A 16,779-nucleotide genomic window follows, 5' to 3' on the forward strand; every position below is an offset into this window, starting at 1 on the left:
CTAAAACCACATTTGGTATGTAAGATATTTCATCTGTCATATGTTATATGGAGGCAAAACAACACATTAATAGGAAGAAAGCTGTTTCTTTATGGGACTATTTACTCACCCCAAATTCCCATGAATATTGCAAAGAACACTGTTGACTCATTATCAAACAAATGGGAGAACTGTAAAAATAACAATAACAATATCACAAAGATAATTTAGTACTAAATGTAATAAAAAGGAGGAAAATTCCAAGTCTTTTCAACATATTACAATGCCTACATACCTTTGAAGCCAAACACGTACTATTTAGTCTCCAATAATCACACACTTGATCACAGAGTGGGCACATGATCATCTGACCACCAATTTCAGGGTCACAGATTTCAGTGCTGCAAGAGGAACAGCAAAGTTATTGAAAAGTGATAAGTGTTTAGGTAAAAGTCCAAGCTGTTCTTATTAGAACAACTACTTATATAACTTCTCACATATAACAGAAGGGGCAATCAAGCAGCAATTTCTATAGTGGGTCAAGTCATGATTTGAGGAGTAGACTTTTCAGAGACCATCTTTAAAAACAGATTTTCCATAAAGCACCAGGTGAGAGGCGACTGTTATGTTTGAGTAGTTTTTGGAAAATATCAATTATCTGCTGCTATAAGGAAACATTCTGAAGGAAATGCCAGGGAAATAATAACAACAACTTCATTTGGCACAAGATAAAGACGTTTTCTCTATCTGGGCAACTCAGGTGCACTTACCTGCTTGTGTTATGTTCCATTGATAATAAACCATAAATAAAACAAGCTAAGCCAACTACAGCTGCAAAGAATAGCATTTCTGTGTAAAATCCAAGAAAGACAAAATAGATACCAATTTTTTCTCCATAATAATTCCTGTGAAAAAGAGTAAAAACAGAATCAGAATATGGAAGAATGTTATAGTCCAGAGAGCCTTGATTTTGTATTCAGACAGGCATATATTCTAATTTTGGCTCCATTGCTTTCTAGACATGTAATTTTGGTGAAATTACTCAACTCACTAAACTTCAGTTTCCATATCATTATCATGTTTTAACACAAGATAGTGCTTATTGCATACTGCAAGGACTGATACAAGCATTAAAAGGGATAACAGATATAAGTAGAAAGCCAATTAAATGGAATTTAAATTTAAAATTTAAATAAGATAATTTGGAAAGCCTCTATACTATAAAGAGAATTTAAATGGTTTTTGAATAAACTACAGAATATTCTACAATGTAATTTCTAGGAATGAACTTAACAAATCAAAACCATATCCAAAATCTGCATGGACTTTTGCTTTATCTCTCTTTCTAAAACTGAAAACATTTCTCTGACCACATTGTAGATACACATTTCCATCTTTCTCCAAGTTTGAATCCTGGATGTTTACAGGATTGTGACATATGCAGCAGGCCAAGGAATTAAACATGACTACTTTAGCAAAAATTTTATGAAATATGCAGCTCAGCTCTTGATTTTCAAAGAATTGAAAAGTGACAGCATTTATCGGCACAACATTTTAATTCTCACAACCAAGTGTTTTGTTTTTAACTTAGTACCCATTTAGGAATGAGAGAAAGTAGTTTTCTCCTCCTCAGAAAGTCAGGTTTTCTTGTTGTTGTTGTTTAACCTGATTAATCTTCCTCCTTATTCATATAGATCCCAGCTCACCAAATCTGTGAGTCTTTCCACAGTTTCCTAGGCAGAAAGATGTGATACCTTTTGTGTTCTAGTAGCATGCCGTATGATTCTGTGAAAGTACTTAATATTAAATTGTAATTTCTATATATGCTTAACAAGAACACATATCTGAACATAAAGGTTACAAACATTTTTTCTCAATGAGATTTTAAAATATATTTATCATATTCAATATTAACTTTATTGAACATCCCATTCTTCATATTTCAACACTCTTAACATTAGTAGGCATCTTTCTGCTTATCCTGCCTTTTTTCATTCTTTTCAGTGACGATGAACATTTTTGCATTGTTAATTTCCCTAATTTGGTTTTCCAGATCACTATAAACTTGAAATTAAATTATAATGCTATCATATTCCCTTGCTAATCTGCCATTCACAACTTCCTTAGCTTACTCAGAGTGAATGAACTTCGTTTCTCCCAGTTTTTTGCTGAAAAATGTAGAAATTATTGTAATAGTACATAACATCAAAATCAGAAAAAGTACAAAAATATATTTCATGAAATTTACTGTTTGCCATGTCTATTTTTAATGTTTTAAAAATGGCAGAATCAATGTTATTAGAAATATAATATCAACATTATTGCTATAGAGTTAACTTAAAAATTCTTTAAGTATTCATAAGGAAACTGGATATTTCAACAATCTTAAAGTACTACTTTTTTCTCCTTTTCAATTGTCACAATTCTTATTCCTTGAGCATAAAAAACAAAATCCCTCAAGAACTCTAAACCTGTCAGAAAAAGAAATTGCTGAGAATTTACTAAATGAAATCAGGTAAGTATTTATTACATGTGGAAATATACAAATTATTTTACTAAACTTTGGACTTGGGTATCTAACAGTTACAGATTAACAACTAAATAATCTTTCAGGATCTCAGAAAGTAAGAGATATTTCTTAGATTTGCAATATGGTAAAAATGTATACATTATTGAAATTACATTTAATATTTAATTTAAACTACCTTGTTAGTCATAACTAAGAAAATAAGAGAAATCTAATAATATGAGACACTCTATAAAAGCTCAAATATAGGGAGAGCCTTCTTTTGAGTATTATTTTTTAGAAAAATATGCCATATATTTAAATCTGTGATCTTTTTTAACCTGTCCATTTTAATTATTAGACTTTCAACTGATCTGTGGCACTGCACCATTTAACACAGCATCTGATAGGTAGATGTGTGTTAGATACTGTGTGAGGGGACTGCTCTCATTTTGTATTTCCAAGATGTAATATTTAGTGGAAGACATAGTAAATAATCAAAAGAATGATGATAGAATTAAATTGAATACAATCTTGATAAATCAATCAATGTAAACATTTTTTCTAAAATGATTTATTTTTATAATGAATCCATAAACATCTGAGAAACTTAGCTTCAGTATTATCCTCACATTGTAATAACATTATCGGTACCACACATATATTTAGTCTATGCTATTTAGTATGTGGCAGTATTTCAATTTTGTTTCTAAGCATTAACATACAACATATGGATATCAAAAAAGAAATTACCTGAAGTGTAAGCTGGAAGGAAAAAAAATGAACTGATAGAGCTGATGTGCCAGTGATCAGTCTTCAATTTTATATGCTCTATCAACCCACTTTTTTCAATCTTAGCATTGCCATTTTCCCCAAAAATATTATCTAATGTGACAAAACTATCTGTGCTCAAAAGGCATAAAAAACCACTTCCAGATATCTGGAAATTAAAGTGATGTTTGTTATAGAGGTAACATGAAATATGTGAAATCTAGGAACTCAGATTCCTATAAACTGTATCTCTTTCTAGACACCCTATCATTCTGTCTTCCTTATTTTTGTCCTCCATATCCAATAATCCATTAGGTCCAATGAATCTGTCATAAAAATATTTTTTCTAATTCATAGTCTCCTCTCCTTCCTGTTGTCAATGCCTTGAAAAGACCTCCAAAATTTATTGCTGGACAATTTTAACAGCCTCCTTACTTCCCTGAGTTCAATCTTATATCCATCTAAATTATCTTTTGTTTACAATAAAATGATGTTTCTAAAGTAAAAATTGAGCAATATCCTTTTCTTCCTTCAAAGCTTCATCTTTTTACTTCAGCATTGTTCTTCAGGATTTTGTTCCTGGTAAACATTCAAATCTCCTTTGCCAACACTCCTACATGAAGAACTAAACACACAATGCTCTTGTGTGTTCTCTTTGCCTGAGATATTCTTACCTAACTTCTTTCCCTACAATACTGCTACTTATCTTTCAAGACATAGTTCAAAATCACTGTGAAGCTTTCCTAGAGGTTGTCATGAAGATAGGTACTTTTCCCTCTGTATTTTGTTTGGAGTATTACTGTGCTGTAACTAATATGCATTTGTGTGTGTTCCTGCAAACAAATTCATGTTAGGAAACCACCATCTGATTATCTTTGTAGGCACAGTACCTTGCTTGATATGTAGTGATGCTTAATAAGGTCTCATTAAAAGAAATGTGTAAATTGTAATTATGCACCTATGAATAAATTCTTTCTTTCCTTTTTTGCTTTTTTTTTTTTTTTTTTTTTTGAAACAGGGTCTCACTCTGTTGTGCTAGGCTGGAGGGTAGTGGTGCGATCTCGGCTCATTGCAACCTCTGTTTCCCAGGTTCAAGCAATTCTGCCTCAGCCTCCAAAGTAGCTGAGATTACAGTTGTGTGTGCCACCACGCTGGGGTAATCTTTGTAGTAGTATTATTATTATTTTTTAAGTAGAGACAGGGTTTCACCATGTTGACCAGAATCGTCTCAAACTCCTGACCTAAAGTGATCTGCCTGCCTTGGCCTTCCAAAGTGCTGAGATTACAGGCAAATTCTTTCTATTTTAAGAATATTTTAACTTTTATCAAGTCCACCCACAAAACCTTTACTAAAACCCATGAAATCAACAAGGAAAGGAAAACACCCAAACCCAATACAGGCCTTCAGTATCATGACAGAGAACATCACGATCCTCAAATTACCTGCAACTAAGGAAATAAAAACAACTCCAACACCTGCTGCTACAAACCTAAGTCACAGGAGAGAGGTGAAGATGTTTAAGAAATTATAGGGGAAAAATGTAAAGCAGGGTGGAAAACTTAAAGAAAGACAGCTAAAATAACCCTAGAGAAAAGTTTAACTAAATGCCCTAATGCAGAATATATGTTGGGATTTTGTCATTTATAATCTATAAGAAAGGATCTGAAAAGAGTGAGACTGGAAGTGGCAGCCTGAGATAAGCAGTATTTCTTGAGAAGAATCAGATACAAAGAGAAGACGGGTACTCCCTGGAGGAGTGTCAGTAAACAGAAAAAAGAAAATAAGAGAGGAGAGTTGGAATCTTGTAGAAATGAAAGAAATAGGCTTCGCAGGGCAGGGGATGATGGGTGCCCACAGCTCTGAGACTCACAGGAAGCTTCAGGTCCAGCACACACGGAAAGATTCTCCCTCACTCCCATTCACCAGGTTGAGCATCCCTCATCTGAAAATTTGAAACACAAAATTCTCCAAAATCTGAAACTTTTTGAGTGCCGACATGATGCCACAAGTAGAAAATGCTACCCCTGACCTCATGTGATGAGCCACAGTCAAAACACAGGCACACAATGATGAAAATGACATTTTTAACACTGCAGAAAAGGTGTCTACAGACAACATGTTGAGAATGTGTGATGGACTAACAGAGGGGGCACTCTAGTGCTAGAAACTCTGTTTATAAATTAAAAACAAATTGAAATAGGTAGGCCACATCCATAAAAAAATGCAAAACAAAAACAAAATCAGAAAATGTGAAGTAAATAATTTAGTCTGATAATTCTCCCCAAATAACATGAAATTGAATAATACTGTAATAAAAACCTAAAAACAGAGTGAACTCTTCTCAAATAAATATTTGCTGATACAAGAAAACCCCAGAAATATAAAAACTTAAAAAAGGAGTAGAGAAGATTGGAAAGATATAAAACAAAAATTGATTGAACTCCAGAGATAAGTAGAGCAAATTATAAATCATATCAGATCACATCAGAAGTAATACTGAAATTAGCAAGTAACAAAGGAAACACAGACACAGTGCCAGTGATCAGAGGGGTCTCCCCCGGGATCCCGAAGCATACCAGCAGGGAGAGAGGGTCATCTCTCTTTTCACCCCACCACACAGCACTGCTGTGAATAGGCAGAAATACTGAAGCGCTGCGAGGCTGAGCCTATCTGCTGGCTCTTACTCCTAAGTGCCATCTACTGGATAGTAGCCCAAATTACAACACCAAAAACATTCTGCCAATATACAAAACTGTGAAACCCAAGGGAAGAATCCAGCCACAAATAAAGACCCTGTACAGAGCCTTGGCTCTCTGAAAGCACCCAGTAATGAAGCCAACTGACTATACTCAACTTATACTACAATTAATGGAACACCAGCCCTCTCAGGCAAGAAAGATTCAGTGCAAGAACTCTGGAAATTCAAAAAGTCAGTGTCCCCTTACCTCCAAATGAGCTCCTCAGCAATGGTTCTTAAACTAGATGGTAACAATAGAAATGACAGACATAGAATTCAGAATCTAGATGGAAAGGACACTCATCGCGATTCAAGAGAAAGTTAAAACCCAATCCAGTAATCCAGGAATCCAGTAAAACAATCTAAGAGCTGAAAGATGAAATAGCCATTTTAGGAAAAAACAAAACTGAACTTCTGGAATGGAAGCAATCACTACAAGGATTTTATAATACAACAGGAAGCATTAACAGCAGAATAGACCAAGCTGAGGAAAGCATCTCAGAGCTCAAAAACCAGTTCTTCAAATCAACTGAGCCAGACAAAGGTTAAAAAAAAAAAAAAAGAACAAACCTCCAAGAAATTTAGGATTATATAAAGAGACCAAACTTATGACTTATTGGCATTCCTGAGACAGGAAAGTAAACAACCTGAAAAAAATATTTGAGGATATAGTCTATAAAAATGTCCCCAATCTCACCAGAAATTCACAGACAAATTTCAGAAAGATGGAGAACCCTGATAAGACACTATATCCCCAAGGCACATAGTCATCAGATTCACCAAGTTCAACAGGAACAAAAAAATTTAAAGACAGCTAGAGAGAAGGGTCAGATTACATCCAAGTGGAAGCCCATCAGGCTAGCAGCAGACCTGTCAGCAGAAATCTTACAAGCCAGAAGAGATTGGAAGCCTATTTGTAGCATCCTTAAAGAAAAGAAATTCTAACCAAGAATTTCATATCTCATCAAACTAAGCTTCATAAGTGAAGGAGAAATACAATTCTCAGACAAGAAAATTCTGAGATAATTTTTTACCACTAGACACGGCTTACAAGAGGTCCTTAAGGGAGTACTAAACATGGAATGAAAGAACAACACCTGCTATCACAAAACACAGTTAAACACATAGCCCAAAGACACTATAAAGAGACTATACAATCAAGTCTACAAAACAACAAGCTAACAACATGATGACAAGATCAAAATCTCACATATCAATACTAACACTGGATATAAATGTTCTAAACACTGCATGTAAAAGACATAGAGTGGCAAGCTGGATGAAAACACAAGATCCAATGGTCCGCTGTCTTTAAAAGACCCGTCTCATGTCTAATGACACTCACAGGTTCAAAGTAAAGGGATGGAGAAAGATCTACGATGCAAATGGAAAACAAAAACAACAGGAGTCTCTATTCTATCAGATGAAACAGACTTTAAACTAACAAGAATTAAGAAGGGCAAAGCAGGCCATTACATAATTATAAAGGGCTCAATTCAACAAGAAGATTTAACTATCCTAAATATATATGTACCCAACAATGAAGCACCCATGTTTATAAAACAAGCCCTTCTTGACCTATAAAAATACTTAGAGAGCCACATAATAGTAGTGGGAGACTTCAGCGTCACACTGACAGCATTAGACAGATCACTGATGCAGAAAACTAGCAAAAGAATTCTGGACTTAAACTCAACACTGGACCAACTGGACCTAATAGGCATCTACAGAGCACTAACCAATCACATAATATATATTCTCATCTTCTCAGAGACCACATGTTTAGTCATAAAGCAAGTCTCAATAAATTAAAAAAGACAAAATAATATCAAGCACACACTCAGACCACGGTGCTTTAAAAATGGAAATCAATACCAAGATATCTCAAATCTGTACCAATAGATGGAAATTAAACAGCTTGCTCCTGAGTAACTCCTGAGTATATAACCAAATTAAGGCACAAATCAAACAATTCTTTGAAATTAATAAAAATAAGATACAACTTACCAAAATCTTTGGGATGCTGTTAACACAGTGCTAAGCGGAAAATTTATAGCTCTAATATGCCTCAATTAAGTAGTAAGAAAGACCTCAAAATAATGATCTAAAATTCCACCTAGAGGAACTAGAGAATAAGAACAAACCAACTCCAAAGCTAGCAGAAAAAACAACTAAAATTATAGAAGAATTGAACTAAGTTGAGATGCAAAAATCTATACACAAGATCAATGAAACCAAGAATTGGTTCTTCAAAAGAATAAATAAAACAGACCACTAGCTATATTAACAAAGAAAAAAAGGAGATCCAAATAAGTCCAATGAGAAATGACAATGATGATATTATAGCTAATCCTAGAGAAATCAAAAATCCTCCAATACTATTATGAAAAATTCTATGCACATAAATTAGAAAATCTTGAGGAAATGAATAAATTCCTGGAAACACAAAAGCTCCCAAGATTAAACCAGGAAGAAAGTAAAAACCCAAACAGACCATTATAAGTTTTGAAATTTAATCATTAATTTAAAAATCTACCAATCAAAGAATGCCCTAGACCAGATGAATTCAGACCCAAATACTAGCAGATAGACATATAAAGGAGAACTGGTAAAAACCCTGCTGAAACTATTCCAAAAACTCAAAAAGGAAAGCCTTCTCCATAACTCAGTCTATGAAACCAGCACCAGGCTGATACCAAAATCTGATAGAAACACAACAACAACAAAAAGACAATGTCAGGCCAATATCCCTGATGAATACAGACACAAAAGTTGTCAACAAAATACTAGTAAACCAAATCCAGGAGCACATCAAAAAGTTAATACATACGATCAAACTGGCATTATTCCTGAGATGCAAGGCTGATTCAACAAGTGCAAATAAGTAAATGTGATTCACCACATAAATAGGATTAAGAGGAAAAACTATTAACATATGATCATCTCAATAAATGCAGAGAAAGCTTTTGATAAAATTCAGCATCCCTTTCCATTCATGACTAAAAAACCCTCAATAGTCTTGGTATTGAATGAACATACCTCAAAATAATAAGAGCCATCTATGATAAACCCACAACCAACATCATACTGAATGGGCAAAAGCTGGAATCATTCCCCTTGAGAAATGAAATAAAACAAAGATGCCCACTCTTACCACTCCTATTCAACATAGTGCTTAAGACCTAGCCAGAGGAATCAGGCAAGAAAAAAAAAAAAAGGCATCCAAATAGGAAAAGAAGAAGTAAAACTATCTCTCTTTGTTGACAAATGACTCTACACCTAGAAAACCCTAAAGACTCCACCAAAAGTCTCCTAGACTTCATAAATGACAGATGAGAGAGTTCGGTAAAGTTTCAGGACCCAAAAGCAATGGACAAAAGTGAGTAGCTTTCTATATGGGAATAATGTTCAAGCTGAGAGTCAAATCAAGAACACAATCCCATTTTCAATAGCCACAAAAAATGAAATATCTAGGAATACAGCTAATCCAGGAGGTGAAAGATCTCTACAAGGAAAACTACAAAACACTGATGAAAGAAATCAGAGATGACACAAATAAATGGAACAACATTCCTTGCTCATGGATTGGAAGAATCAGTATCATTAAAATGGCCATACTGCCCAAAGCAATTTACAAATTCAGTGTTATTCCTATCAAACTACCAATGACATTTTTCACAGAATTAGAAAAAGCTATTCTAATATTAACATAGAACCATAAAAATGGCCAAATAGCCAAAGCAATCCTAACCAAAAAGAACACAACTGGAAGCATCACACTACCTGGCTTCAAACTATGCTATAAGGCTACGGTAAGCAAAACAGCATGGTACTGGTAAGACACATAGACCAATGGAACTAAACAGAGAAACCAGAAATGAAGCTGCATACCTCCCACCATCTGGTCTTCAACAAAGCTGATGAAAACAAGCAATGGGGAACGGATTCCGTATTCAATAAATGGTGCTGGGATAACTGACTAGGAATATACAGAAGAATAAAACTTGGACCCTTATCTTTCACCATATAGAAAAATAACTCAAGATGGTATAAAGTTTTAAATGTAAGACCTCAAACTATAAAAATCCTAGAAGAAAACCTAAGAAGTATCTTTCTCTACATTGGCCTGGGTAAATAATTTTTGGCTAAGTCACCAAAAGCAATTGCAACAACAAAAAAAAAATTGACAAGTGGGACATAATTAAACTAAAGAGCTTCTGCACAGCAAAAGAAAGTATCAATAGAGTAAACAATCTACAGTATAGGGGAAAACATTCACAAACTACACATCTAACAAAGGTCTAATATCCAGAATCTATGAGGAACTCAAACAAGTCAACAAGCAATATCCAAATAACCCCATTAAAAAATTGGCAAAGGACATGAACAGACACTTCTCAAAATACATACAAGCAGCCAACAAACATATGAAAAAATGCTCATTATCACTAATCCAGAGAAATGCAAATCAAAACCACAATTAGATAACATCTCATACCAGTCAGAATGGCTATGATTAAAAAGTCAAGAAATATCAGATGCTGGTGAGATTTTGGAGAAAAGAGAACATTTATACACTGTTGATGGGAATGAAAATTAATTCAGCCACTGTGGAAAACAGTTTGGAGCTTCTGCAAAGAACTTAAAACAGAGCTACCGTTTGACCCAACAATCTCATTACTGGGTATATGCTCAAAGCAATATAAATTGTTCTACCAAAAAGACGCACGCACCCATATGTCCATTGCAGCACTATTCACAATAGCAAAGACATGGTATCAACCTAGGTGACCATTAATGGTGGAGTAGATAAATAAAACATGGTATATATAAACCAAGGAATACTACACAACCATCAAAAAGAATAAAATTATGTCCTTTGCAACAACATTGACGCAGCTGGAGGCCATTATCCTAAGCAAATTAATACAAGAACAGAAAACCAAATGTTGTATATTCCCACTTGTAAGTGGGAGCTAAATATTGAATACACATAGACATAAGGATGACTATGATATACACTGGTGACTACTAGAGGAGGTAGTGTGGGAGAGGGGTGTGGGTTAAAAAACTCCCTATTCGTTACTATGCTCACTACTTGGGTGGCGGGATCTGCACCCCAAACCTCAGCATCATGCAATATACCCGCACAAAAAACATGCATACCACTGAATCTAAAATTAAAAAGTTGAAATTATATAAAAAATTGGGACAGCCTAATGTTTTTCAATAGAAAAACAAATAAATGAATTATGAAAAATTTATAATAAGGCATTCTGTGTTCCACTAAATAGTATCAGATAGATCTTTGCGTATTCATAGAAGGATATCAGTAATATACTATTTAGTGAATAAAGAAAAGTATTAGCATGAAAGAGAAGAGAAAGATGCCATTGCTCTCAGAAAAAAAAAATGTTTCTGCTTTTTTATGCATGAACACAAAAATAGGACTAAATCAATATTATCCAAATCAAGCCTAGTTATTTTTGTGGAGTTTGGTGAAGGTAGAATTTCACTTAAAACTTTGTTCATCTCTTAATTATTTGAAATGTTTTTCATAAATATTCTAGTTTTATAACTTAAAGTGTTAAATGATTATTGTTCAAAACAGTTAAAATAGCCATTCAAGAAAGAGTTTGCATGATTTATCAAAAGCCCCAGTTTATAAACTAGTGACATTTATTTTTCAAAATGCATCCTCTAGTTTGACTTAAACATAATATTGAGATAACATTTCAATTGATTTGGATGGATCCATTCAAATCAGTCTCATGAAACAGATACTGTGATGCTGTGTAAGCATAGCAATGCAAGTATAAATCATCAAGGAAAAAACACTGCCTATAGTAGCAAGAGATCTCTAATCTAACAGTTCATTGAATAAAATCATATAAGTCTCCTAACCTCCTGTATGCTTGTAGTATTGCCATGCTTTAAAGTGATAACCTGCAGTCATAGTTTTCTTGCTTAGCTAATGAAACTATCTAAAGTATTGAGGTCATAGAACAAATGTCTTCACAGCTCACTGAGAGCACACACACACAAACATCCATACACAACTTTTGTCTTATGTCCCAAATTTCTGGACTCCAAGAGAAACAAAAACTAATATGTATTAAACACTAAGTGTTAGCCCCTATGCTAAAAAGTAGTAATATTGCTATTCCCGTTTTACAGATAGTATAGATATTATAACTACTATGCTAAAAAGTAGTAATATTGTTATTCCTATTTTCATAATGGTTAAGTAACTTGACTAAATTTATATAGCTTTCAAGAGACAGAACTTGGATTGGAATTCAGCCTAGCTAAACGCTAAGGTCTAACCTCTTAACCACCATACTATCTCTTTTGTCTTTCATCAGTTTAGCAACAACATTCTCCTAAATGAATTGCTAATTTATAGTGTAGATATGAAATCAAGAAGTTGTGAAATGTAGTGGGCAAAAATAGTAGTAAAAAAAGCAATATTATGCCATTGTGAATAAAAATCACATTATCAAGTTTTAATTGGTCTGATCTTGTGTATGAAACTTACTTAATCAAGTCCAAAGGCTGCTCCTTGTAGAAATAGGAAAATCGAGCCCAATTCTGGTGAAGTGTGTATCTTTCATTGGTAGGATTGGGAGGTTCTGATGGCTTCCAATATTGGCCCTGCAGATATTCAAGAGGAGGGTACATAAAAGACGAAGCAAAAGACAAAGACGAAGTAAATAAACACTGCTGTTCTAAGAAGGTTAGTAAACAAGGGTATGTTTTCTTTTACTTTTAGATTTCATATTCAATTGATGTGAAATTATTTCACAAACTAATAATATTTATTTATTAAATTATCATGCAAAGCTATCTCAAAATACAAGTAAAAGTGTAAGACTTTGGCTTTACTCAAGCTATTCTTTCACCTGGAATGCCCTTTCTTCTCTACTCAAATCCTAATATAATATTCACGGCCCAGAGAGCCATATCACTATATAACTGGATAGGACTTTAGAAATGGGCTAACACTTTTTTTATAGATGAAAAAATTAAACTTCAAGGAACATTAAGCAACTAATCCAAAGTCATACTGCTATTACAGGAAGAGACTCCTGTTCTGTCCTCACTGATAGCCATTTCCCAAAGAACTTAAAATATTACAACAAACTTTAGCATTTAAGGGGCTTGGTATTGCTTCATGCATAAGTTCTTTTCCCATTGTTAGACACTAACTAATATTATTAATATCTTTTCATGGCCTAGCAAAGTATTGTGTACACTGTGGCTGTTTCAGACATTCTGTTTTTACTGCAGACAAATGAACTGCTGAAGGCAGCACTGAATAAATATCCAGTTTAAAATTCAGCACGTTGGAGATATACCTAATGTTAAATGATGAGTTACTGGGTGCAGCACACCAACATGGCACATGTATACATATGTAACTAACCTGCATGTTGTGCACATGTACCTTAAAACTTAAAGTATAATAAAAAAAAGAAAGTTAAAAAAATAAATAAAATAAAATTTAGCACGTGTGAAAGTCTTTATATGACAAGGTGTTAAATTTTATATCACCCAGATTCCAACTTTTTTCTTCTTCTGTAGGTAATCCAACTGAATCTTAAGAAATTAAACAACCAAAAAAGCAGCCTATGTGGGTATTTTGAAAAATGATTCTGTAAAGCATATAAGGGAAGATCCAGTGCCTAACACTGCATTCAGAAGAAAAGAAAGATTAAAAAGTAAAATCAACAGTAAGTTATAGCTATCTCTAGTGATAGCTCAGTGACATCGAATTTCCAATGAGCCTATATGACTCTACTGAAAGGCTACATGTATAGTTTAAAATTGCTGATGACTGAAGACATTAGTTTGGCTATATGATATGGCATTGTAAGAATAGAATTAATGCCCTAAAAATTAATTTTAAAAAACTCAAAATCTTAAAAAAAAAAAAAGAATGAGCCCTTTTGTGAAGAAAGATTGACAAAATGCAGTGCAAAGTGTTTATTAACCTACTTTAGATCACTCTGCTTTACCAAATGTCCATGTTGTTATTTAGAATCTATAATCTCCTAAGAGTTTCTTTGCCCCAGGAAAAAAAAATTGTGACAGTGGTCCCTCTGTATCTGCAGGTTCTGCACCCACAAATCTAACCAACAGCAGATTGTAAATATTTTTAAACAGCAGTAAACACACACACACACACACACACAAATTTAAAAACAATACAGTGTAACAACTATTTACATTTATATTGTATTGGGTATTATAAATAACCTAGAGATGAATTAAAGTATGCTGAAGAATGTGTGTAGGCTATATGCAATTACTACTACATTTTATATAATGAACTTGATCATGCTGGGATTTTGTTATCCAAGGGTCCGGGGATTGGTTCTGGAACCAATCCTCAGTGGATATGTACTATATATGTGTCCAAAGGCTGTTGAAAAAAAGAAGAGGCTGTTTGTTTTTTCTAATACTTAAGTTACTAAATTGACACTTCTGTTGAAAATGGCGACTCATTTTGGAAAATTTCCTCTACTCTTACAGAAAAACTAATCAGTGTTGAACTGACCTAGAGTAAATTCTCATACTACTGAATAAATATTGAACATTGGCCAGGAGTTCAATTACAGCCTGGCCAACATAGCAAAACCCTGTCTCTACTAAAAATACAAAAATTAGCCAGGCATGATGGTGTGTGCCTGTAATCCCAGCTACTCAGGAGGCTGAGGCAGGAGAATTGCTTGAACCCGGGAGACAGCCAAGATTGCACCACTGCACTCCAGCCTGGGGGACTGGGCAAGACGCCGTCTCAAAAAACAAAAGTAAACAAAACAAAAATTAAATGTTAACAGAGGGAAACTAGCACAACAGACTAAGTCCTATAAAAGGAAGAGCTTGGCTTTGGGCTTTGGGGAACTATTACAGCAACACTGTATTTCAAAACAATGGGGAATTATTTAGCTACCGCTTGTTTCAATAGAAATATTTGTTTCTTCTATTACTGAGAACTATATTTCTTACAAAGAGAATACATCACCAAAAAGTCTTTTTAAGTATGGAAGAGTAAAACTGTAACAAAAGAAACAACAAAAATAGACGTTCCAAGGGATGATCTCAAAGTAGAATATGTACACATTCGGCCCCAGGATTTCCACTGCCAATAGGTGGTGAAATTTAAACACTGGCTATTCAAATGAGAAGGTTTCCATCAAAAACACCCAGAAATTAGGCTGAGTATTGGTTCCAAGGCCAAGTTTTCAGATTTGGTTCAACAGGTGAATCATGTAAAATGTCACTTCTCTATTAAACTTATAAACTCAATGTTTTTGTACAATGATTTGCCAGCCCCCAAAAAACATTCTTCTGAATATCAGTTGTCATAACATCTGAAGCATTCTTATGCACTGAAGCCTTTAGTTTATATTGCAGTTGTACGCATGCTTTATTTCTAGGAGAGTCCTAGTCTATGAGCTTGGATTCATGGTTGTGTTCCAATAATGCCTAACAGAATGCTTTACATATAATTGAAGCCAATCATGTATTTGATGAATGAATATGTGAATGCATGTAATTTAAATTCTTTACAGCTTCAAAACTTTATAAATGAGAAAAGAACTAATGGGCTCAGATAGAAATTTCCAAATATTATGTTCTAAAATGTTCTTTTAATGTGACTGCTATTTTCAAAATGGGTTCTAATAAAAAGTCATGTGCAAATGTAAAAGTTTTTAAAATAAATGTCCGTTTGAAACCTCAAAGATACATTTACTGTATATCTCAGCATAGCTGGTACAGCTCTCAGCTCAGAACCAAGAAGTCTTTGGGGATTTTCCCACCATGAGAGAAAACTAAGCACCTGAAGTAAAGGAAGATTCTCTCTCCCAGTAATGAACATGGCAGGAGGAAAATAAGCTCAGATTTTCACAATCAAACCTATACATACATCGTGGAGTGGATAGGCAGATGAATAAGTGTTAGAGTTTAGCAGTCTTTCAATCCCAAACCTTTTCTTCCCATCTTCTATGCCGAAAGGACATCTTGAGAGAATATAGTACACCTACAAGGTAAGTGCAAAGAGACACTGTCACATCTCAGAACTTTATGCTTTCCTCATTTCTTTCAATCACAATTTAACAATGTCTACTTTGAATGTAGATACAGGCTCTAATTATAGAAAGAAGCTTCTCTTGGTTGTCAGGAAGATGTACAGTGTGGGATTATACGGAGTTTGCAGATATTTCAGCTTCTGAGTCTGAGAGCATTCATTTGATGGGGTGCAGGGGTGAACAGACCATAATTCATTTTGCTTCTCCTGTCCAAACCTCCTCTTTAGTTCTTTGTGCCAGAATTTCTACTATAATTAGTGCTTCAGGTAGGATACTAATGTCACTACTAACAGTTCAGTTGGGGGAATATGGAGTAGAATTGATATTTATCCAAGCTGTCTTGAATACTTCTTCAATTAATTATTTTTACAAGGCCTTTTACCTGATATCTGAATTTATTAGCCAAAGTGATCCTATCTCTACAGCCACTTTGCAACAACTTGCATATTTCTATCAGTTTTATCCTGAATATAATTTGGGCTTTGGTATCCTCTGCTCTTATATTTCTGTGAATTCAATCTCATCTGCTTTTTATCTTCCAGCAACTTTTCAAAACTTCTTTCTTTCTAATTGCTAAATTTGTTTTTTTCAGCACTGTTTTATACATAGTCCCCTACCTTTCCTTTCTTTTACATTTCACCATTCAAGGACTTTTTGATTGGAATGGTTGTAGTTCTTGAATCATCAT

The 16,779-nt window shown here is 34.2% G+C and overlaps 1 protein-coding gene across 5 annotated transcripts in view; it reads right to left on the reverse strand.

Annotated features, from left to right (window-relative positions):
- The window catches only part of ANO5 (anoctamin 5), a 92,047-nt gene that overhangs the window by 32,310 nt on the left and 42,958 nt on the right, over positions 1-16,779 (reverse strand). For all 5 annotated transcript variants that reach the window (XM_054524571.2, XM_054524570.2, XM_024255406.3 and 2 more), the window contains 5 exons: positions 15,929-16,042; positions 12,533-12,648; positions 750-884; positions 275-380; positions 110-170 (listed from right to left, as the gene is read on the reverse strand). In XM_054524571.2, coding sequence (XP_054380546.1) covers positions 110-170; positions 275-380; positions 750-884; positions 12,533-12,648; positions 15,929-16,042 — 532 coding nt within the window. The remainder of the gene's footprint in view (positions 1-109; positions 171-274; positions 381-749; positions 885-12,532; positions 12,649-15,928; positions 16,043-16,779) is intronic.

The sequence above is a fragment of the Pongo abelii genome, chromosome 9, assembly GCF_028885655.2.
Source record: "Pongo abelii isolate AG06213 chromosome 9, NHGRI_mPonAbe1-v2.0_pri, whole genome shotgun sequence".
NCBI lineage: Eukaryota > Metazoa > Chordata > Mammalia > Primates > Hominidae > Pongo > Pongo abelii.